The sequence below is a fragment of the Gracilinanus agilis genome, chromosome 1 (genome assembly GCF_016433145.1).
Source record: "Gracilinanus agilis isolate LMUSP501 chromosome 1, AgileGrace, whole genome shotgun sequence".
NCBI classification, from domain to species: Eukaryota; Metazoa; Chordata; class Mammalia; order Didelphimorphia; family Didelphidae; genus Gracilinanus; species Gracilinanus agilis.
This window is the reverse complement of record NC_058130.1, coordinates 649007324-649030406: the sequence shown is the minus strand read 5'-3', so window position 1 is coordinate 649030406 and position 23083 is coordinate 649007324. Positions and strand designations below refer to the sequence as shown.

The following is a 23083-nucleotide window of genomic DNA, read 5'->3' as shown; positions in this document are numbered from 1 at the left end:
GCTGTATATATATATATATATATATATATATATATATATATATATATATATATATATATATTGACAATGTTACATTGACAATGTTACACTATCTCTTTTAGGTGTCATCCATGAAAGAAAAGATGTGGCTAGATTTTTATTCTATATGACAAAACAATTATGGACAACATGAATATAGAATCACCTGCTGTATCCTCTCATATATTTTAAAGCTATAAAACCAATAGAAAAAAGGCTAACTTCCATAGTCACTGGCTCTATGCTGCTCATAAATATTTTTTCTTAATTAGGAAGAATATGTTGAAAGGGTCAAATACCATGATTCTGCTATTTGGCTGCCTGCTTGGTCACATCCAATTGTATGTGTAGCAGAATTTTGGCAGCTTCTTTCTGCTGTCTGTCGTTAGGCCAGCTGCTTTGCTCTGGAGTGAACGTGTGGTTTTTATCTCATAGCACATCATCTTTCATTTAAGCCATGTCTACACTGACTGGAAAAGGGTATGCAAAAATGTAGAGTGGAGGAGGAACATTTTTACTAAGGTATTCTTTTCAATGACATATAATTTTGTGGATTTCAGTCTGATTTAAAGAGCATTTTTTTCAAGACCACTTACAACTGGCTATTAGATATAGGAACTAAGTGACTAAAGAGAGCAAAGGCAGCTAAATATATACATCAGAAAGTTTTAGGAACAGTGAGCAGGACTTCTGCTCTGCTAAACAGTCAGAATGTCATGCTCTGTTTGGGTACTGAATCATGTTTGGTTTGTCAAAGTAATCTACTTGTACTTGACCCTTGTTTTCCCTGGGTCAGATACCTAGACAAAAAGGTTTGTTCTGGTAATTATTAACCTGGAAAATTCTTGCCTGTTATTAGAAAATAATTCACTAAACTATGTAGACAGAGCAGAGAGGCTGCAGAGAGGGATTGATAGAGGGGTTGAAAGAGAGCAGTATTCAGAGCCAGGAAGACCCAAGTCCAAGTTCAACTCTGACACAAAGCACAGTGGACAAGAGTCTTGCATGTAGGCAGACTCAGGAGAGCTGGTGGTGATCAATGACATGGACCAAAGTTGACGATGGCAAACAATGGTCCCAACAGACACATAGTGGCAGTGTGACCCTAGACTAGTCACTGGATTCCAAAAGGCTCTAGGCAACACCCTGAAACAGAGGTTCTTAACTTAGTGCCTAAGGGTTTCCGATAAATTTCGGATGAGTCTATGAACTTGAGCTAGGGAGAATTATACATCCTTACATTTGCCAATCTGTAATTAAAATTTGACATTTCCTTAAATAATTAATTAAAAAATGTTTTAAGCAAATATCGAAAGCCTTTATCAGACTTCCCAACTGATCTGTCTCTCTCTGACTCCTCTCCATTTCTCTCCGTCTCTGACTCAAACACACACACACACACACACACACACACACACACACACACACACACACACACACACATTTAAAAAGTCTAATCTCTGTTAAGACTTTAAGTTGCAAAGATAGTGAAGACCTTGTAAGGTTGAACAGAGATTAAAAAAAACACCACAAAAATGCCAAGAAGCTGAGCGCAGCCTACCTTGCTCTAGCCCCAACAGGAAGTCCAGCCCCCCCAAAAAGTCCCAACCGGAAGAACTGCCCCCAAGAGGCGGAGCTACACAGAATTTATATCCTGCTTACATCAATATGTAAGGACAGGAGGAGAGTGGGGTCCTGGGAAATGAAGTCCAGAGATACAAAATTTTATTTACACAACCTGCGTTGGCAGAAGGAAATTATTCGCCAGAATTTCTGATCCAAGGACTATGTCCAGCTGAAGTGCTAGTAAATATTTAACAACCAACTCTACTGGGGAAAATTTTATACATGATATACTTTATAGTTCAATATGCATTATTAACATTTTCTCATCAATTTCTTAAGTTGAAATTAAAAAATCAATAATTAAGGCCATAATTGTAGCATTTATTCATTTTTGAGGTACAATTTTTGAGATATAATTGTTCACTTCAATAATTTTATAATCAATTCTTTCAAGTTAGTTGGTGCTTAATTAAGGTCCACCCTTAATTGTCCTATTACATAGAAAGGTTGTCACTAACAATAGAGTCCCCCTGCTATTCATATACTATGGGGTAATGTCGTTATGACTTCATTGAAATTTGAATAGAGATATCTTTTTATATAGTTTGGTGTCTTTTATATTTTCAGAAGTAAAGAGTTTTCTGGGGAGAGCCATTTGTCTTATACCTTTTCACTCCACTCTTTCTATTCTAAAAGGGTCTTTATGGGGATGTTACAGTACCCATTATTTTGGTCTGGCATTCTTTCCCAGACAATTATTTTTTTTCTTTAGAAATAATTTTAGCTATTGGATTTAACTTAAAATATGTTTGTGTTTTGAATGCATGGCCACAGATTAGTATTTAGGCAATGAGAATGTTTTTTTTTAAATCAGTAAATAAAGAGCACTTTGCTGAGAAATTAGACCATTCCCCTACCAGCCTCCTTCTCTTTACTACTTTCCACCTTGAGAGTTTTCCACAGAATAAATGTAAGTTGACATTCAATGAAAGCCCACTAATAAAAGCGAAGATATTGCTTTAATTGAGATTTAAAAAAAAGTAAAGGGATATTTTGTACATGAAGTCTTTAAAAAGCAAGGAAATGTGATAATATTGCCTTGATTTAAATATGTAAATCTGCTCCAAAGTAATGATGCCATAGTGCCTTCTAAAGGTTATTCCTAGGTCTCCTTTCTTCAGGGATCATACTGGTTGATTGTTGGAATTTGTTGGAGGTCTAAAGAATGGAATGGGATATAAAGGTATGGATAAGCCAGTGATAGCAATTCAATAAAAAAGATATGAAAAAGGAAATTTATAATGATAATTAAGGGGGGGCAGATGGGTGGCTCAGTTGGATTGAGAGTCAGACCCAGAGACGGAGGTCCTAGGTTCAAATCTGTCCTCAGACACTTCCTAGTTGTGTGACCCTGAGCAAGTCACTTAACCCCCATTGCCTAGCCCTTACCACTCTTCTGCCTTGGAACCAATACACAGTATTGACTCCAAGAAGGAAGGTAAGGATTTTTTTAAAAATGATGATAATTAAGTTGGAAAGGGAAAATATCATTAAGTCATTTTTCAGTCATGTCCTACTCTTCATGACACCATTTGGTATTTATTGTCAGAGATACTGAAGTGGTTTTTCATTTCCTTCTCTAAATCATTTTATATATGAGGAAACCAAAGCAAAGAAAGCTAAGTTGTACAGAGTAACACAACTAGGAAGTATCTGTTAGATTTCTACTTAGGAAGAGGAGTCCTTCTGACTCCAGGACCAGTAATGTATCCACTGTGTTATTTAGTTAAACCCCAGAAGCTGGGTAGAAATCTGGGAAATGGGTTAAATGAAGCAATCACTGAGTGAAAACAATCAAGTTGACTTTTTGTTTTAGAAATTTACTTTATCTTTTCTACAGATAAAAGAATAGCAATAAGTATATTTGTTGTGTTCACAGAACCATTAGATAATGAAAAATATATGAAATTTAGTCAAGATATGGTCTTTGCCCCTAAGGAAGTTATGGTTTAGTACACCTGATGAGACATCAACAGATCTATTTTTAATTCAATTGTCTGTAATTGGTATATCCACATATGAATCCCTATTTTGGCTAGAATATGAAAAATACTAGGAATAAAATTAGAATAGAATTAGAACTAGGATAATTGCTAAAGATAAAAAGGAAGGATGAAATCAAGTTGCAGTGGGTCTTGAATGCCAGGAAGAGAAGTCTGAAAATTTATTTTTAGGAAATAGAAAGCTGCTATAGACCTGTGAGAAAAATAATATGACAAATTATTACATGTGGAATATTATGTGGGTCAAATTTTGAATGGAGGTTATAGAATATGTAGAAGAGCTCTGTTTGGAGGCTATTGTGATAGTTAATGGACAACTATGAAGGTGGTAGTGAAGGATATAACAGAGAAAATGCATAAAATTATGTTCAAAAACATAAATTAACAAAAAAAAGGTAATTCGTATTTTAAATCTTTTCACCATCTACAAAAATAATCACTAGTGATACAAAATTATGTTTCTGTATACATTTTAAGTGGTTTTGAGGATGCATCACCTTTAAAGATGTCATCTTAGAAAGAGATTTCAAAGTTATAAAACAGAATTTTAAAGTAAAAACAGCTAAATTGATAAGCATTCGGATAGAAAAGATGAAAGTTGTTTGAAAAGTTTAGATTGGCAAGACTGGTAACATTGACTATGAGGAGAAAAAAGACAACAAAGTAAAAGAGAAGTCAAAAGTAATATAGCTAAAAGATGGCAATATCAGACAAAGATAGCGATGTAAGAGGGAGAATTATCAGGGAAAATAGAATGAGTTTGATTTCAGATATGTTGAATTTGAGATACTGGTGGATCATCCAGGAGTTTTGTTCAGGTCCTAGGCCTAAGAACAGATTTTAGAAGGACATAAATACATTTGGATGTCATCTGTGTGTAGGCAGTAGTTGGAACTCTGGGAGTAAATGAAAGTGCCAAGGAAGAGAAGGCAATGGAGAGTATAGTTCTTCTTTACTTGACTCCTGAAAATTAATTACCAGTGCCTATGCTAGTGAAATAATAGGAGAATTTCCAAGAGTAGTAGACCGACATTGATGGTCTACAGATGGATCCAGAGGAAAACATCCTCTTATCAACAGGCACACTCTCTCTCACACAAGCACTCTCTCTATCTCTCTGTCTTTCTCTGTCTCTCTGTCTCTGTCTCTCTCTTTTCTCTGTCTGTCTGTCTGTCTCTCTCTATCTGTCTGTCTGTCTGTCTGTCTGTCTGTCTCTCTCTCTCTCTCCATAAGCTATCTCTGAGGGACAAAGACCAGGAATTTAAATAGACAGAACAAGAGAGTCTTCCATCAATTGCCTTACCTTTTCCTCTTCTCACTTTTTCTCCTCCACATATGCTTCATCTCCTGAATGTTTTCAGTTTTGAAATTTTGTGTGATAACTTAGAAACACCTCTCTAGACTAGCATGTTTAAAAGAAATATGCGATATAAATATGCAATGAAATCTGAAATCTACATGTATTCACACAATCCAGGTTTCATAAAGATTTAAATGATCAATAATTTTTCCATGATAAATGGATCTAAATATGAACCCTCTTTTTGTTAAACCAAGTTTTTAATGGTTATTTTCACTACAAATCGTGAATTTTCGTAAGACTATTCATATCAGAACAGTGTAAATTTCTCTCCTTTTGATCAATCCTCTTTGAAAAGGCATACTAATATAATTCAATAAAATTCAACAAACAGTTAGCACTTACTGTGTACATTGCATTGTACTAAGCAATGAATAAGCAAGGCTGAAAAATGAACAACGGTACTTTCCTTCAAAGAGCTTAATATCTGTCCTGTCAAACAAAGCATAAACACAATTAAGTGTGTTACAAATAGACTACACTAAAGGTGAGGTAGAAAATCAGGTAAGATTATAAGAAAAAGTATGGAAACAAAGAACTCTTTTGGTTGGAAAGAAAGTTCATTCACCAGGTGGCACCTGGTTCATCACAGGTGGATAAAATTCCAATAGGCAATACGGCACACCAGAAAGAAAGGCAGAGTTTGATTCAGAGGATCAAGGTATAAATCCTTGCTTTGTCATTTACTATCTGCATGACCTCAAACAAGTCATCGTTTATACTATAGATATCAATTTACTCTACAAAATATGACAATTGGACAAGATGACTTCTTAGGTCCCTTCCAGTTTCATATCTATGATCCTTTGTAGAATGTAAAATAGAGGTCCAAGTTCAGGAAATAGCTACAGGCTAAGTTTATGGGAAAACAAATTTTTGAAGATTAGTTTGAAATTAGGTTGGAAAGTTATATTGGACGAAAGAGGCCTCAGTTTCCTCACTTTTTAGATGAAAGAATTTGGCTAAATAGCCTCTAATGGCCCTTTTAATCCTAGGCCAGCAAACTGATAATCTTGGCAATGGGCTTTAAATGCCAGTATAAAGAGTACATATTTTCTTTTAGGCAAGAGGAAGACACTGAAGGATTTTGAACATAGTGCTTACATGGTTAGTTCTTTGCATTCAGAATATTAATTTTTTTTTTAACCTGGGACTCCATTCTAGGAGCATAGGGCCACAACCAGTAGGCAATGGGTCGCTCAGGGTCACCCAGCTGGGAAGTGTCTGAGCCCGGATTTGAACCTAGCACCTTTCGTCTCTAGGCCTGGCTCTCAATCCACTGAGCTAGCCCAGCTGCCCCTACTTTAGGTTGCAGTTTCTTTAGCGGATGTAGTTTTTACAGGGTGGGGTTGCTAGCCCCACGCCCAACCCTCCTCCTTTTTTCATCTGGGCTAGGGACCGTCCTTAGCCCAGGAGTGGTAAGGGTGGACGATAGGGGTCAAGTGACTTGCCCAAGGTCACACAGCTGGAAGTGTCCGAGGCTGGACTTGAACCTAGGACCTCCAGTCTCTAGGCCTGGCTCTCAATCCACTGAGCCACCCAGCTGCCCCTGGCAACACTGAATAATAAATTAGAGAAAGAAAAGATTGTGGACTGGGAAATTATTTAAAAGTCTATTGAAATGGTCCAAATGAGGGTAGTAGAGGTTGAAGTTGAGAGAAAAAGAAGGATTTTAGAGAGATGAGAAATAAAATTATCAAGATTTGGCAAATAATTGGATAAAAGAAATAATATAGAGGGAGGAATAAAATATGACATAATAATTTTGGTAACTAGATGGTTTAATGGTATTATTAATAAAAAGAGTTGTTGGAGGGAGCAGGTTTTTCAGGGAAGATGAGTTTAAGGTGCTGGAGATATACCCAGATAGAGTATGTAGCAGGTAGTTTGAAATAGGGACCTATAAGGGGGAGAGAGAGTAACAACTAGATATGTAGATTTGGAAATCAATGGCCTAAAAGTAAGAATTAAAGAATAAAATAAAACCATGAAAATATAAAAGAAAATAAATGACATGTAACTCATTGCCAAAAATAATAAAATAAGTTTTGGATCGACAATCATTTTGCCCAAAAAATCTTGGGCTTTGGAAACTCCCTTATCAGACCAACCGATCATTGTCTTTGAGAAGTGACCGATGGCTGACAGAAAAATGTGTCTCCACCACTTCTGGGTTTTATTGAAAGTCTCAGTACTACATCACCACCTTGCTTCCACTTTCTCTTAGGCCAAATGGTTGCCACCCCTGGGGCACTTGTTTCCCCTCTTCACTCTGTCTGAGATCTGAGAGAGAATGTGGCTCCCATGTTCCTTGCCTGGTTTAATCCCAGATCTTTTGTAAGTCAAAGAAGAGAACAGAAGCGGGCTGTCAGCCCCCTTTTATAGGCATGGTCAAAGGGATCATTTCTTTTACATATTCCTTCTGACATCTGTTGTAGCACAACAGCTAAATCAACACTAGAACAAATCGGTTCCTTGCCCATGTCCATCACACAGGGGTCTTAGCTTGAATAACCTGAATAAAAACAAAACAAAAGAAAACAAGCAAAACAGGAGTTGCAGTCATGTAAGCAACCATATTATGCTGAAATGAATCATAGATAACGAAACAATATCAGTGATAACTTTGTATGTTTCAAAGTCTTAGCATCCAAATTCCTAAAGAAAATAGTGTCTGTGCTACAAAAGGACATATACAATAGTGAGAGGATACTTTAAAATCCCTCAGACTTTTTAAAGAACAGTTAATGCCTACACTGCATGAATTATTCTCAAGGATTAAAAAAAAGCGCCTTATAAGAAAGATTTTATGAAACAAATATAGTCCTAATATCTAAATCAAGAAATGATAAAAATCAGAAGGAAGACCATCAAGGATTATTACTGAATATTTACTCAAAAAATTTTTAAATCCTATCAAATAGACTATAACAATTTATCCCAAAAATTAATTATTACCACATGGGATATATACCAGAGATACAAGGATGACAGCATTAAGAAAACCATCAGCATGATTAATTAAATTAAAACCAAAATATCATCTTAAATGATGCAGAAAAATCCTAGAAGCATACAACACTTTTTAATGCTAAGACACTGCTAAGTATAGTTACCAAGAAACTTTTTTATTTAATATCATAAAAATCATCTATCGAAAATGAAAAGCAAGCATCATGTGCAGTGAGGATACTGTAGAACTTTTCTCAGTGAATATTGGAGTAAAGCAAGTAAGCCTACTGTCTGCACTATTTGGTATAATTCTTGAAATGTTAGCAACAGTAACAGGACAAAAAAAGGATAAATATAGATAAGGAAGAGATAAAATAATCCTCATTTGCTGATGATATTATAATTGACTTGGAAAAACTTAGAGAATCAGTAAAAAATAAAATAGTTTCAGCAGAGTTGCAGACTCTAAGATAAACCCTCAAAAATCAATAGCGTTTCAACAAAATAAAAACAAAACACAAGGAGGAATAGTAAAAAGGGAAGTCCCATTACAAATAACTACAAAATAAATGAAATATATGGAAATAATCCAACCAATTACATGGAAGTTTTGTGGAGATTCTATTATAAGGTGCTCTGAAAATAAATTTTAAAAATTAATAGCCAAAGAATACTCTGTGCCCATGGCTAAGCTGTGCTAATATTATAAAAATAAAATGCTACCAAAATTAATTTACCCATTAAATATTATGCCAATTAAATTACTAAAGTGATTTTATAGAATTTAATAAAATAATTATAATAATAAACAAATAAAATAATAAATATTTGAAAAATAAAAGATCTAGAATATTAAGGGATATGATTGAAAGAAGTATGGAAAAGAAAAGAATAGCACTTCCAAACCTCAAACTATGTTACAAAGCAGCAGTCATCAAGAACTATCTTCTAATGGTTAAAAAACAGGGTGAGAGATCAGTGCAACAGACCAGACTAGGGAAAATCAGAAACAATTAAATCTCACTGTAATTAAGTGAAAAAGCACAAAATACCCAGGAAAAAAACTTTCCTTGTTTGATTAAAAGAATGATAAGAAACAAGAAAGTGGTATTGAATGGATAAGATCGACCACCAATACATTACACCATATTCTGCAATACCTTCAAATGGATATGTGGTCATAATAATAGAGATCATGCTTTAAAAAATTACAAGAGAAAGAAAGCATATCCCTCTCAGAGCTCTGGATAGGAGATACATTCTTAACCAAACAAGAAATAGAGGCAATTAAAAAAATAAAATTTTACTTGAAACAAAAAACCTTCTGCAGAGACAATATTAATGTACCTAGGATAAGAAGAGAAATGAGTAAATGAAAAATCAAATTTCTCTAATAAATCTGATATGTAAGATATATAAACTATAGATAGATAGTAAAATAATCAATATGTATATATCATATAGCCATTCCCTTATAAATTATCAAATCATATGAACAAACAGTTCTCAAAAGAACAATTGCAAAATGTACACAAACACATGAAAAAAAGTTCTAAAACCCCAACACTAAGAGAAGCAAATAGAAACAACGCTGGAGTTTTACCTCATACCTTTCAAATTGGCAAAAATCACAACCTGGTAATAGTCACTGGTGGAGAGGTTACAGAATGAAAGGTATCCTAATACACTGAAGATATTACTATGAAATGATACAACTATTTTGGAAACAAATATGGAAACATACAAATAAAATGACTAAAATGTCTTTTGAACCAGAGCTTACTGGGTCTGAACCACAAGAAAGACATCAATAAGAAGAAAGTTCCCCTATACCCAAAAACATTTATAGCAACACTTATAGCCATGGATTGGAAGCAAAATAGATGTTAATCAGTGGAAGAATAGGTAAACAATTTGTGGTTTAGGAATATAATACAATATTACAATGCTATTAAAAAGTAAAAAGATATGGGAAGGAATACAGAGAGGCATGGAAATATTTATAGCAATTAATATAGAATTAATTAGGAACCAAGGAAATATTATGCATGGTAATAATCACAACAATACAAATGAAAAAAAAATGACACACCAAAGAAATCAAAACTAAATGTAACAAAATTATAAAGATCAAGCAGGACTCAAGTGAAGATATTCACCAGGATCACCACCTCTTCCCCACTATTCCATGGAGGCAAGAAATCCACAAGTGTTAAACATGGAACCAGTTTTTTCAATGTATTAATCAGTTGTGCAGATTTTTTTTCTCTTTAAAATGTACTTTTGTTATGTTGGATGGCTCTTTGGGAAGGATTGTGAAGGAATATTTGGGGATTAAAAACATATTTAAATGTTTAACAAGTGCTGAATAATTTCAAAACTGCTACTTTTGGTAAAGGTTGTGGGAGGAAATATGAGAGATCTATGATTTCATTGGAATATGGAAATGCCTATGAGGAAACTTCCTCTATTCCAATTGCTCTTCATTTATAATCTTAGAGATTTGCTCAGGCCTCTTAAGGGATAAGTAACTTGCCCTTAGTCACTGTCCTTACTGTCAGAGGGAAAACTTGCACTCATGTCCTCCTTACTTCTAGGCTAGCTTCCTATCCATTATGTCATGGTATTTCTCACTCTACTATGATGGTATCTAATATATTCATTTTACTCTGATGTCTCTGTGCATGGATGTGACCGTATGTCCTCAAAGGCTATATCTGCATAGATTGTGATAGGTTCTCCTAAGGAACAAAAGTGAAGAATATAGCACTAGTCCCAGATTCTATGTTCTACTAGGAGCAGCCTAGATAAGGATAAAAACATAAATATCACTACAGAGTTGACTACCTGTTGAAAGCTATCCAATATCTCCAGATAATCTGATAAGGATGGCTTAGTTGATAAGAAAGTAACAGGACACTGGAGATCTCTCTGTTAGTTCATAGCTGCTTCTCCTTCTCCTTCTCCAGTAGCATGGAGTCTTATTTATATAATTTCAAGACTCATTTCACACAAGAGAACCCCCAGAAACTTTGTAGTCGCATAGTCAAGCTGAAGCTACAGAATTACATCATCATTAGTATATGGTTTTACAAAGTACAATAAAGTTATAGTTTTACAAAGAATTTTCTCATGAAGATAATGCTGGATGAGAAAAAAAAAGTCCTGAGGCTGAGTCTTATACCTTATGTGGAGGAAAGCACCTGCTGGATGAGTCTTGTCTAACTTTTGTCCAGTTTTGACCTTGACTGTCTGAGAACAATTTTGAGCTTAATTTTATGCATTTCTGTCTTAAAGAGAAACTGTTAACCTCTTAACTGTTGGTTTGCTAGGAACTTAAAGTTTTCCAATAAAGCTATAATATTTTTCAATAAGAAAAGGTATGGATCATAAAAGGGGTCAAAAGAGGAGTCTCAGATTTTTATCTATTTGAGACTCTGTTTCTCTTATTGGCCTCCCACAACTACCAAGTAATGAAATGATTTTTACAATCATTCAAATTTTAGCATGGATATGAAATATCTTCAATGTAGTTATTTCCTTAAGTGACACAGATTGCAAACTATCTTGCTTTCTCAATTTGTGCCACTCTTACCCACATCCGTCCTCCAATTCCTTACAGATGGTTCACCTAACCATCTTTTCTTTTTCAGACCATAATAAGAATACCAGTGATACATACAAGGTGTCCTTTGATTATCCTCCATTCTCATCCCATAAGCCATCCATTTTCCTTTCTGACGAGACATTCATTTGATCACACCTGTGAATCTGTCATCTTCACAGTTCTTTGTTTCTATTAGATTATAGTCTGCTCATGCCCATTGTGCACATCATCTTTGCCCTCGGGATGATATTCATTTTAATTCTTCTGAAACTGCCTTGTTCCTTGACTCAGTCATACAACACTGGTTTACTATTATAGTTAAAAATATGGACCTTTGTTTCTGGAATGATTCTTGTTATTAAAAGACCTTTAAACTGAGTGACTGGAAAAAAAAAAACTATCTGACTCTCTGATCTCTTTATAAAACTTTATTTGATGGAAGGAAAACCACCTGAATTCCATAGATGAAATTAACTAGAGCCACAGCTCCTCTGAATCTTTTCGGATTCAAAGGCCCCTCCCAGGCATAGGATTGGTCCTTATATAGATCAATCCCCACTGGAAGTAGGGGGCTTGGCCTCTCCCCTATACAGGATTGGTTCAATTCAGAATCAATCCCCTGCCAGGAAATAGGGGGCGTGGATCCTCCCCTAGCATGGGATTTGTCCACTCAAGACCAATCCCACACCAGGAAGTAGAGGGGAGAGACCCCTGGAACATGCTGGGAAGAGATAGTTACTGGCATGCATAATCTTTTAAAACCCAAAAAACATTCTTAAAGCTGTCACCATTTTAGGTGTTATTTTTGTTTTTAACATTTTGTCTTACATATATTGGATCTACTGGTGATCTGAGTGAGGTGTTTTTGTCCTTTTTCAGAACAGAAAGGACATGAGAAGAAAATTGAAGCATATAACCAGTCATTAATATGTCAAGAGTTTTGTTGGACTGAAAGGTTTATTTGATTTTTCTTTGTCCCAATTTTAGGTTATATTTAAAGGGCCACAGTGGGACAGCAGGAAAACAGAGTAGCCTGATCTTACATGGTGCTGATTTTAGCACGAAAGATGCTGATAATGACAACTGTATGTGCAAATGTGCTGTCATGCTTACAGGAGGTAAGTCCTTTTGGGCCTTTTGCTAAAAAAGTTCCATTAACTTAGTAAGAAAGGGATGTGGTTTTCTGGTCAGGAAACTGGAAACCATGCCTCCAGAAGTCAGTGCTTGGCTCTTTCCTGTGATTCACTATGTGTTCTTAAGCAAGATACTGTTGGGGAGAGTTGGAGCCAAAGCAATGTTTTTAACTATGTCCATTAAGCTCTAAACATGCTACAGAATACATCTGTGCATTTCTCTGACCCTAGTTTTCTAGCTCCTGAATGTCAGTGATGTTCTTGCAGATACCATTATTATTCTGGAAAAACAAACAAACAAACAAACAAACAAAAAACAGTTGCTCTCTATTCCTATTCATAAGATGCTTTAAAGTCCTCAAATAGAAGACAATGGGGCATAAAATTCTTTGGATTAATCTGTCGAGATGAAAGAACAGATATAATAAATATATGATGATATATGCCACAAGTCATATATAGCTGAGCTATATATATATATAGCACATTGTATTATGGCAAGTGGGAGGAGGCAATAGAATATCTGGAGATAGGTGCTATGCAGTATGCAGAGCTAGCTATACTAGAAATTATTTATGTGGTGAAAAAGCATCATTTTCTCTACCTCTGCTTCTTACTCAAATTTAGTAACTTTCTACTCTTCTTTATCTAACACTTCATTTATATGGTACTTTTTAGATCCTCCTCTCTCCAACTGGAACATGCTTTCTCAGAAAGTGATCTAATAAACTCATCCACACTGTGGTATAAATGATTTTTTAGGAGTTAACTTGTTATCCCTTCTACGAATAGTGACATTTTAATTAAGGCACAAATACTGAAGCCAAAGCCTTCATCTCCATTATTAGAAGTGAATGGAGGTCTCATACTCTGCCTATGCAAGTGATTAATTATAGGCAAACTCACTGCATGATGGTTTTACCACACTACCCAGCCCTAGCCATTTAGATGCTGAACCTTGGAAATGCCAATTAGTAGAGAGTGCCAAATCACCTGGGGGAATACCGAGACATCAGGATATCACAGGCAAAGAACCTATGATTTCCTCAATTATAAGAATTCTTGTTGTGGGAAACTTCCCAGACTACTTAAGACTGAAACCCACCAATGATTTAGAGGTTAAGTCCAAGGGACTGCCTGAGGCACAAAGAGGTGGCTTACCCAGGATCACATAGCTAGTAAATGATCAGAGGCAGAATTGGAACCCCAGTCTTCCTGACTCCGTATCTGTCACCCCACACTACATGAAACTGTGATCTGATTAAAACCGCTGTTATAACATTAAGTACATATCTTGTCTCATGCTGTTCCCATTACAATAAGAAGTGCCTTTTGATTCCTCCATGGAATTCATTTGGAGTCAGAAAATTTAATTCTGAGACTGGAACACCCACTTCTGAGCCACATAACCAATGAAGGGTCTCTAAAGTTAATTTTTTTCACCTATAAAATTAGAAGAGTTTAGACTAAGATCTCTACTTCCTCTCAATATATGATCGATAATATATCTAATTATACCATTTCTGCTGACCTCACAGGAATAAAAAACATGTATGCATGTGCTCTAAATTCAGGGCATTCTTCAGGTAGAAAGTAGAAGCACTGAAGGATGAATTTATATCTCTAAGGAGAGATGAATTTCAGAGTAGTATCTTAACTACAAAACAGAGCAGTGGTTAACTTTTTTTTCCCTGAATGATGGTTCCTTTTTATTATCATCTAGGTCAAATTTTTTACTAACATAAAGAAAAGGCCAGAAAATAATCTTGATTTTCTATACTGATTCATTTTTGGATTGAAATACGCCTCATTTTTCACCACTATAAGTGACTAATCCCAGTTTCTGTTGGTTCAGTCACCATCTCTGTTATAATTATATGTGTGTTTGTAAACATATATGTATGTGAGAGTACAATGTATGTATATGCATATGTACCCACATGTAATGTGTATAATTTGTGTATGTATATATGTATATATATGTATGTTTATCTATGTATGTATTGGGCACATATGTATGTACTTATATTCATCCACATAGGCACATCCACAACGCTACAGTCTTTAGGGAATTTCCAAATGGATGTCTAGTAAGCATCTTAAACTCCACATGCCAAAAATCGATCTCATTATATTTCCCTCTCCTTTTCTGAATTTTTCTATTGCTGTTTTCTATTGCTCCTAGTTATTCAAAATTGCAACTCTTTGTGAACTTCCCCAACAGTTTCCTCTCATTCACCACACATATCTGAACTGTTGCCAAATTTTGTACTTTCTACCTTCATAACATCTCTTGTAAACATCTCCTTCTTTCCGCTAACAAAGAGAGACCGCTAGTCACCTCTTGCCTGCTCTATTGTAATAATCTTCTAATTGGTCTCCCTGCCTTAAGTATCTCCTTTTCTAATTTATTTTCCAAACATTCACTCAAATGATTTTCCTAAAATGTGGGTCTTCCTATGTTCCTCTCTCTCCAGTAAACTCTAAGGGTTCCCTTTTATGTCCAGGATGAAACATAAATTCCTTTGGTTTGAATTGAAAACTTATGATGACCTGGCTCCGTCCTACCTTTCTAATCTTCTTAAATTCCACTATTAACAATGTCTTTTACATCCAAACTAGCCCATTTTGTTGTTTCTTGAACCTGATACTCTATTTCCCATATCAGTGAATTTATATTGGCTAACCCTACTGCCTTCATGTGAGAAATATTCCTCAATATCTCTCACTCCCCACAGCCAATCTTTTGTCAAGACCTATGGATTTTGCTATCATAACATTTCTCTTATAGGGACCATTCTATACTGTGCCCTTATTATCACCCCGGTGGAGACCTTCATCACCTTAAACCCAGACGATTACAATAGCTTGCTGACTGATTCCTGCCATAATTCATTCCCCACTATGGTTCATTTCCATTCAGCTCTAAACCATAGGTCAAATCATGACAACTCCTTCCTGTTCTTAAGTTTTCCATTCAAAGCCCTCCACATCTTGCCTCCCCCTCTTATCTTCCCAGTCTTTTTTATATTTTTGCTACCACTCTCCCATTTAATCTGCAGTCCAGTGACATGTATCTCCTTATTGTTTGTCACACAAGAAAGTACATCTCAAGACTCCTGACATTGTCACTGGTTTTCCTCCCATTGCTAGAATACCTTCCCTTCTCATCTCTGTCTCTTGACTTCCTTGGTTTCCTGAAGTCCTTTCTCAAAAGAACCTTTCCTGATTCCCTTTATTTTTAGTAGTCTTTCTTCTGTTAAATTTATCCTGTATACATCTTGGTAGTACATTATTGTTATCTCCTTCATTAGACTATGATCTCCATAAAAGCAGAGAATATCTTGCCTTTCTTTTTTATATGCAATGCTTACCATAATGCCTGGCATGCAGAGCAGGATCTTCATACATATTTATTAACTGTCTTTCAAGAGATTAAGATTTCTTTCAAATTATATCTTTGGTGGGAGACCTTTCCTGAATGCCCCAGTACTCAAGCCTTCCTCTATGAGATTACCCTCCTTCGATTCATTATATACCTTTCATCTGCCTATGCTTTTTTATTTTATCTCTCTTTTTAGAATGTATATTTCTTGAAGGCAGGGATAGTTTTTGCCTTTCTTTACATTACTAGAATTTAGGACAGTATGTAGTACAAAATCAGCCCTTAATGTAGTTTATCTCCTGAAAAAATTACACACAATGAAGGAAAAACAATTAAAACTCTCCAAATTATATTCTTTCATTCATTTGAAGTTTAATAAATTTACCTCCCCAAGCCTTACTCATAAGAGTAAAGAAATAACTAAGGAAAGGAAATACTACCCTTTCCTTCATCAATAAGAAAAAAATCTAGAGCTTAAGATTCTACTTTTATTTCTCCTTGTGACTACTGTATTCCATCACTTTCATTCAGAATTCTTGCTCAACCCTTCTTAATCACCAATAAAAACATGTAAGTAGGAAATTTTTCACTTATTGTATGTGCTGAAATACAGTAAGTAAGTGTGTTTTTGTAATATATACATCATTACCCTATCAAATATCCTTTTGAAATAATCCAGGTCTTGAAAAACCAGTCAACCTCCATAGCTAAAATGTGGAATTTGGAAATCTTAAACTCTGGTGAGCATAAGAGAAAATTTCATCTGACAGAGTAGGTAACCTAAGTTTCATTTGGAATACACTTCCTGCTTTCTTACCCATAAAGCTCTCATTATTCTTCGACAAATTTTTCCTCACTGACGTTATTTACTCTAATGATCAAATATGCCCTTTTACTTGGTTTGCCAATACTTGAACCAATTTTCCTTTAAAATAGTTTTTGCAATGTGACTCTGTACTCCTTGTAACTGGTAACTAGTGGTTCCCAGTCAGATGTCATGAGATGTGGGAAAAGAGCCCTGACTAAGTGTCAAAAGATTTGGATTCAGCCTCAGCCTGACCACTTACTAGCTGTGACCTTGGGCAAGTTACTTTCTGGGTTTTGTTTTCCTCCCCCATCAAAAGAAGCCTAGACTATGCATTCTCTGAAATCCTTTTTAGTTCTCAATCTAAAAAAATTATGCTGTTGAATTAGAATTGAAAGTGATCTTCATAGAAAATAAAAGAAAGCAAAAAACTGATTCAGTGGTTCATATAGACAGAGGAACTTCTTTAATTCATTCTAGTGTGAGTTTCTGTACTGGGAAGAGACACCAAAGGAAGCTTTAGAACTCCTATGGAGAACTTCAAGAAGAAAAAGAAAACTGGTTTGTCCTCTATAATGAAAATACTCACTTATTTAGAGAGAGGGAACTAGAAAAGATAGATAGTTTTAAGATCCCATTTGGCCCTATTCTTAAAAGCCTGTTCAGTGTCACTGATAAAAATCAAGATTAGATGATTTCCTTGCATACATAGATTCTTACTGAATTTTGTGAGATCATCTCTGTAGCTTTTGAAAAACAAAAGCATTATTGAGATTAATGATTCCTTCTCCATCTAAGATATGAATAAAAATATTTAGTTTTAATAACCTAACTTTGTCCTGTATTTTTAAATGAACTTTCCCTCCATCCCCTTCTTTGCAGGGAGAGAGGACACTGAGCGTTGCATAGACTCTTAGATATGGCTTATTTGCTGATTAATTTTGTGACACTTTTCTTTTTACTCTTTTTAAAAAATGTATCTCTCTCACCAGGAATGGCTCACTGGTTTGGGAAAAGTGGGAGATATGTAGTCAGAAATGAATATGCTGTAAATGTAAAAGACATTCATAAAAATAAGTTTACAAAAATAGAGGCCATGAAGTTTACTCCAAAGCGTTCAGTAGCATGGTTTACTCCTACTGAAGCTTGAAGGGCTAACATGTGGAAGATAGATAGACTTCTTCTGCTTGACCCTATAGGAAATAACTGGGAACAATGAATGGGAAGAAATTACATAGCAGAAGGTTTAGGTTTGATGGCAAGAAAAACTTTCTAACAAGTTAGAGCTGTATCAAAATGCAATGGTCTGTATTTCTATTCTTCTCCCCAACCTATTGTCTCTCGAAATCTTCAATTAAGACAAGGGTGCCATTTGTATAAATTATAGAGGACACAACAACAACAAGAAAAAATAAGGAAAATGATATATACTAGAGGTGATGTGGAAAAATCGGATGCTAATACACTACTGGTGAAGCTGTGAACTGATATAACCATTCCAGAGAGCAATCTGGGAATATACCCAAAGGGCTATAAAACTGTATATACCCTTTGACTGAGCAATACCATTACTATGTCTTTATACCAAAGAGATTAAAGACGGGGGAAATAAATCAACTATACAAAAATATTTATAGCAGCTCTTTTTTGTGGTGGCAAAGAACTGGAAACTGAAGGTTACCATCAACTGGGGAATGGCTGAACAAAATGTGATATATGCTTGTAAAGGAATACTTATTGTACCATAAGAAATGACAAACAAGATAATCACAAAAAATTTGGAAGAACTTATATGAAGCAATATAAAGTGGAATGAACAGAACCAGGAGTACACTGTACATAGTAACAACAATAATGTATGATGACCAATTGTGAATGACTTATCTATTATCAATAAGACAAATATACAAGACAATTCTAAGAGACTCATGACAAAAAAAAAAGATATCCACTACCATGACGGAGTCTGAATGCAAATTGAAACATACCATTCTTTATTTCCTCCATGATTTTTTCTAGTGTAAGCAATATGTGTTTTCTTTCTCAATATGACAAACATTGAAATATGGATTATATGATAATATGTCCAACCTATATTATATTTTCCTGCCTTCTTATGGGTGGGGGGGAGATAGGAGGAAGAAATAAAATGTGGATTGCAAAACATCAGAAAAAAATAAAAAAATTGTTAAGAAATTATATTGACATGTTATCTGGAAAAATTTTTTTTTAATTTCAAAATTGTATAGAGGATTTTTTCAGGTATGTGTTGGCATAAGCAGTTGCTGAAGGACCTTTTAGTGCTAACATTTAATAGTCTAAATTGGTCCACTATAAACCAATAAATTTTTAATTCATTTTAAAAATTCAAAAAGTTTTTTTCTTTCTTCAAATGAAGACATCTATTGTTTGCCCAGTCTGCTTTTTGAGTCTCAATTGTCTCAGATATTTTCTGCTTAACTGACTCCTTAATTGATCATAAAATAGACATGATTTAGTGGTGTAGGCCTTTCAGCCAAAGAACTACATGCTCTGTGACTGACTCATTGACCGTGGGAAAATTTTCAAGTTTCTGCTTTAGTTTACCATTTTTAAAGGGAATCATGCTGAAAATGTATAATTTTCTTTTAACTGGAAGTGAAAAATTAAGGAGAGATTTCAGGACAAATGTATTTTTGCTTAAGAGGGATCGTTCTCAGCCAGAAGTGAAAAATCAGGGATAAGACATTTCTAATAAATTGGGTAGAAAATGAAAAAGCAAAACAACTTAGAAAGTCCTTTTGGCTATTATTGACTGTCATTTTCCATTTGTTCTATATCAAAACTTTTGTGAAGAAAAAACTAGTAGCATTTTGAGAGTATCAAGCTTACTGCAAATTTCTCCAATAAAGAGCTAGTTTATATGATGTACAAAATTTCTCTTTCCTTCTTATGGAGAAACTTAAATAACATTACATCATTTTATATTCCTTCTCTTAAATTCTTCCTGTGCAATTTCTTTATTTGGCTCATAACATACAAACTTTATAAAAAATCTTTTGCAGAAAGATTCCACTGTGGTTAAAATCCTGTCCTTTTTTATCTTGCAAGTCAACAGTGTTGAACAACAGAAGAAAACTTTCAGAGTTTACCATAGACTATTTCTCAAGCCCATCAACAGAGAAAGGATAAAACCACACATTCATTTATTACCTTAAGAAAAACTTCTATGATACTAAAAGTAAAACATTTGATAGATTCTTGGCTTATTTTACTGCTAGTTTTCATCTGTCAGAAGGTAGAGAGAAAACAATCAAGGGAATGGCTCTTCTGGACTTAATCCTGATGAACAGGAAAAAATTGGTTGGTGCCATGGAGACAATGGAAACCTTAGGGAAAATAAACGATGTCATAGAATTAATAATAGGTTAAAAAAAGAAGGCTGGGCATTTTCAAACATACCTAATATCAAACTTAATTAGGGTAGGTATTTGTCATAGTGAAAAGACCTTTAAACTGGGAATCAAAAGATCTCTATTCTGGGTATCATTCTTGACATTTAGTAGCTTTGTGATTTTGTACAAGTCAGTTCACTATTCTGAAGCTCAGCCCCTCATCTATAAAATCAGAATAATAATACATTTTTCTACTTAAAATCTTGTTATTTATTTTTAGGATTCTTTTAAAAAATGTTTTCCCTCCATCTTACCCCTCTTGCACCCACTGAGAAGGCAAGCAACATAACATCAATTATACGTGTGAAGTCACACAAAACATATTTCCATATTTGCCATATTTCAGAGAAAACCATGAAAAATAAGGTGATAAAACTATACAACAGTTTGCAGTTGAGTACAGACCTTTCTCTTAAGGTGGACAGAATTTTCATTATGAGTTCTTTGAATTTTTCTTGGATTTTTGCAAGGATTTGACTAGCAAATCGTTAACAGTTGATCATTGTTAAAATATTGCCATTACTGTGTCCATTGATCTCTGGGTTCTGCTCAGTTCTGTTTGTACTAATTTATAAAGGCCTCCCTATGGTTTTCTGGGACCAACTCACTCAGTATCTTTTATGGCACACTAGTATTCCACTGCAATCATATGATACAACATCTTCAGACATTTCCCTACTAATGAAGACTCCCTCAATTTCTAATTCTTTGCTACCAGAAAGAAACATATTTTTGTATATATGGGTCATTTTCCTTTGTCTTTGATATATTTGAAGTTCAAACTTAGTCTGGCATGTCTGGGACAATACTCAAATAGCTGAATTATCCTGTAGAATGGTTAGACCAATTCATAACTCCTCCAAAAGTTCATTAGTGTGTCTATTTCCCCCCATCTATTTCAGCATTTGTCATTTCTGATAAAGGTAAGGTAGTACCTCAGAGTTGTTTTAACTTGCATTTCTTCAACTGATAGCGATGTAGAGATTTTTCTCAGATGACTTTAGATAGTTTTGATTTCTATTTTTGTAAACTGCCTATTATTTATATCTCTTTAAATTTTTCAATTGGGGATGGGTTTTTATAAATTTTACTCCTTTTTCTATATGTTTGAGAAAAGAGGCCTTTAGCAAAGAATTGGTATAACCATTTTTGCTATTACTTCATTGTCTGCAGTAGCTTTTTATCAAAATGTGGTGTCCCTGGTTATCTCTTTTAGTTAGGTCTATTTTTACTTTTGCTTTGCTTGAGGTCATCAATAATACTCCTGCCTTTTTTTACTTTAGCTGAAGCATAATAGATTCTGCTCCAGCCTTTTATGTTAATGCCATAAATATCTTTCTATTTCAATTGAGTCTCTTATAAAGAAAATGGGATTCTGGTTTCTAAACCATTGACCTAATCATTTCCCTTCTATGGATGATTTCATCCCATTCATATTCATAGTTATGATTACTGTGTATTTCCCTCCCTCCTATAATCTTCTGCTTATCCTTCTCTCTCTCTCTTTATCCTGTCTCTCTTCAAAAGTATGAGCAATTAGGTGGCACAGTAGATAGAGTGCCTGGCCTGAGGTAAGGAAAACTTGAGTTCAAATCTAATTTCAGACATTCATGAGCAGTTGTGTGACCCTAAGCAACTCACTTAACCATGTTTGCCTCATTTTCCTCATCTGTAAGATAAACTGAAGAAATGACAGACCACTCCAGTATCTTTGCCAAGAAAACTCCAAATAGAGTCATTTAGAGTTGGATACAAATTTAAAATGACTGAAGAATAGCTCCTCAAAAGTCTCTTTTCCTTCTAGCCACCATTTCTCTTAGCCAGCCTTTTTTTTTAATTATCCTTTCTATTTTTTATCTCCTTCCCTTCCTATTTTCCTATTAGGTAAAGATAGAATTTTATACCCAACTGATTGTATGGGTATGTGTTAAAAAGAATGTAAACAGTATAACTTTATTGAATGCTTATGAGTTCTTTCACGTTAATCTTTTTATGCTTCTTTTGAGTCTTATGTTTGAATGTCAAATTTTCAATTTATTTTTATTCTTTTTTATCAGGAATGCTCAAAAGTACTGTATTTCATTAAATATTCATTTTTCATCTGATGAATTATACTCTGTTTAGCTAGGTAGATTTTTCTCATTGTAATCCCAGTTCCTTTGCCTTCTGGAAAATCATGTTTTGAGTTTCATCATATTCCAAGTCCTTTACTTTGAAAAGGTAGAATCTGCTAAGTCTTGTGTTATCCTGACTGTATTTCCATGATATTTAAATTATTGGGGACTGTTTTTAATATTTTATTATGGGATATAGGAGCTCTGAAATTTGTCTATAATATTTCTAGAGATGTTCATTTTGATATCTCTTCCTAAAGGTGATTAGTATATTCTTTCAATTTTTTTACCCTCTGGATCTGAGATTTTGGGGAAATTTTCCTTTATAATTTACTGACATATGATGGCTAGTTCTTTTTTTTATTATGGCTTTCAGGTATTCCAATAATTCTTAAATTATTTCTATATTACAAGTCAGGTGTTTTTCTAAGAAGATATTTCACATTTTCTCCTATTTAAAAATTCTTTTCATTTGCCCAATTCTAATATTTAAGTGATTATTTTTTCATTGACCTTTGTTACTTTTTCCCATTTGGCCAATTCTGCTTTTAAAGAAAAATCAAAAAAGACAAAAACAGCCAATGTCCTCATGTATTTCATAAGTGAAATGGGAAGACAATATATATATATACACATATATATATAT

At 34.5% G+C, this 23083-nt stretch overlaps 1 protein-coding gene across 1 annotated transcript in view; it reads left to right on the top strand.

Annotated features, from left to right (window-relative positions):
• ANGPT1 (angiopoietin 1) overlaps positions 1-23083 on the top strand; it is a 298991-nt gene that overhangs the window by 255755 nt on the left and 20153 nt on the right. Inside the window, exon 7 of the mRNA XM_044684061.1 lies at positions 12522-12684. Coding sequence (XP_044539996.1) covers positions 12522-12684 — 163 coding nt within the window. The remainder of the gene's footprint in view (positions 1-12521; positions 12685-23083) is intronic.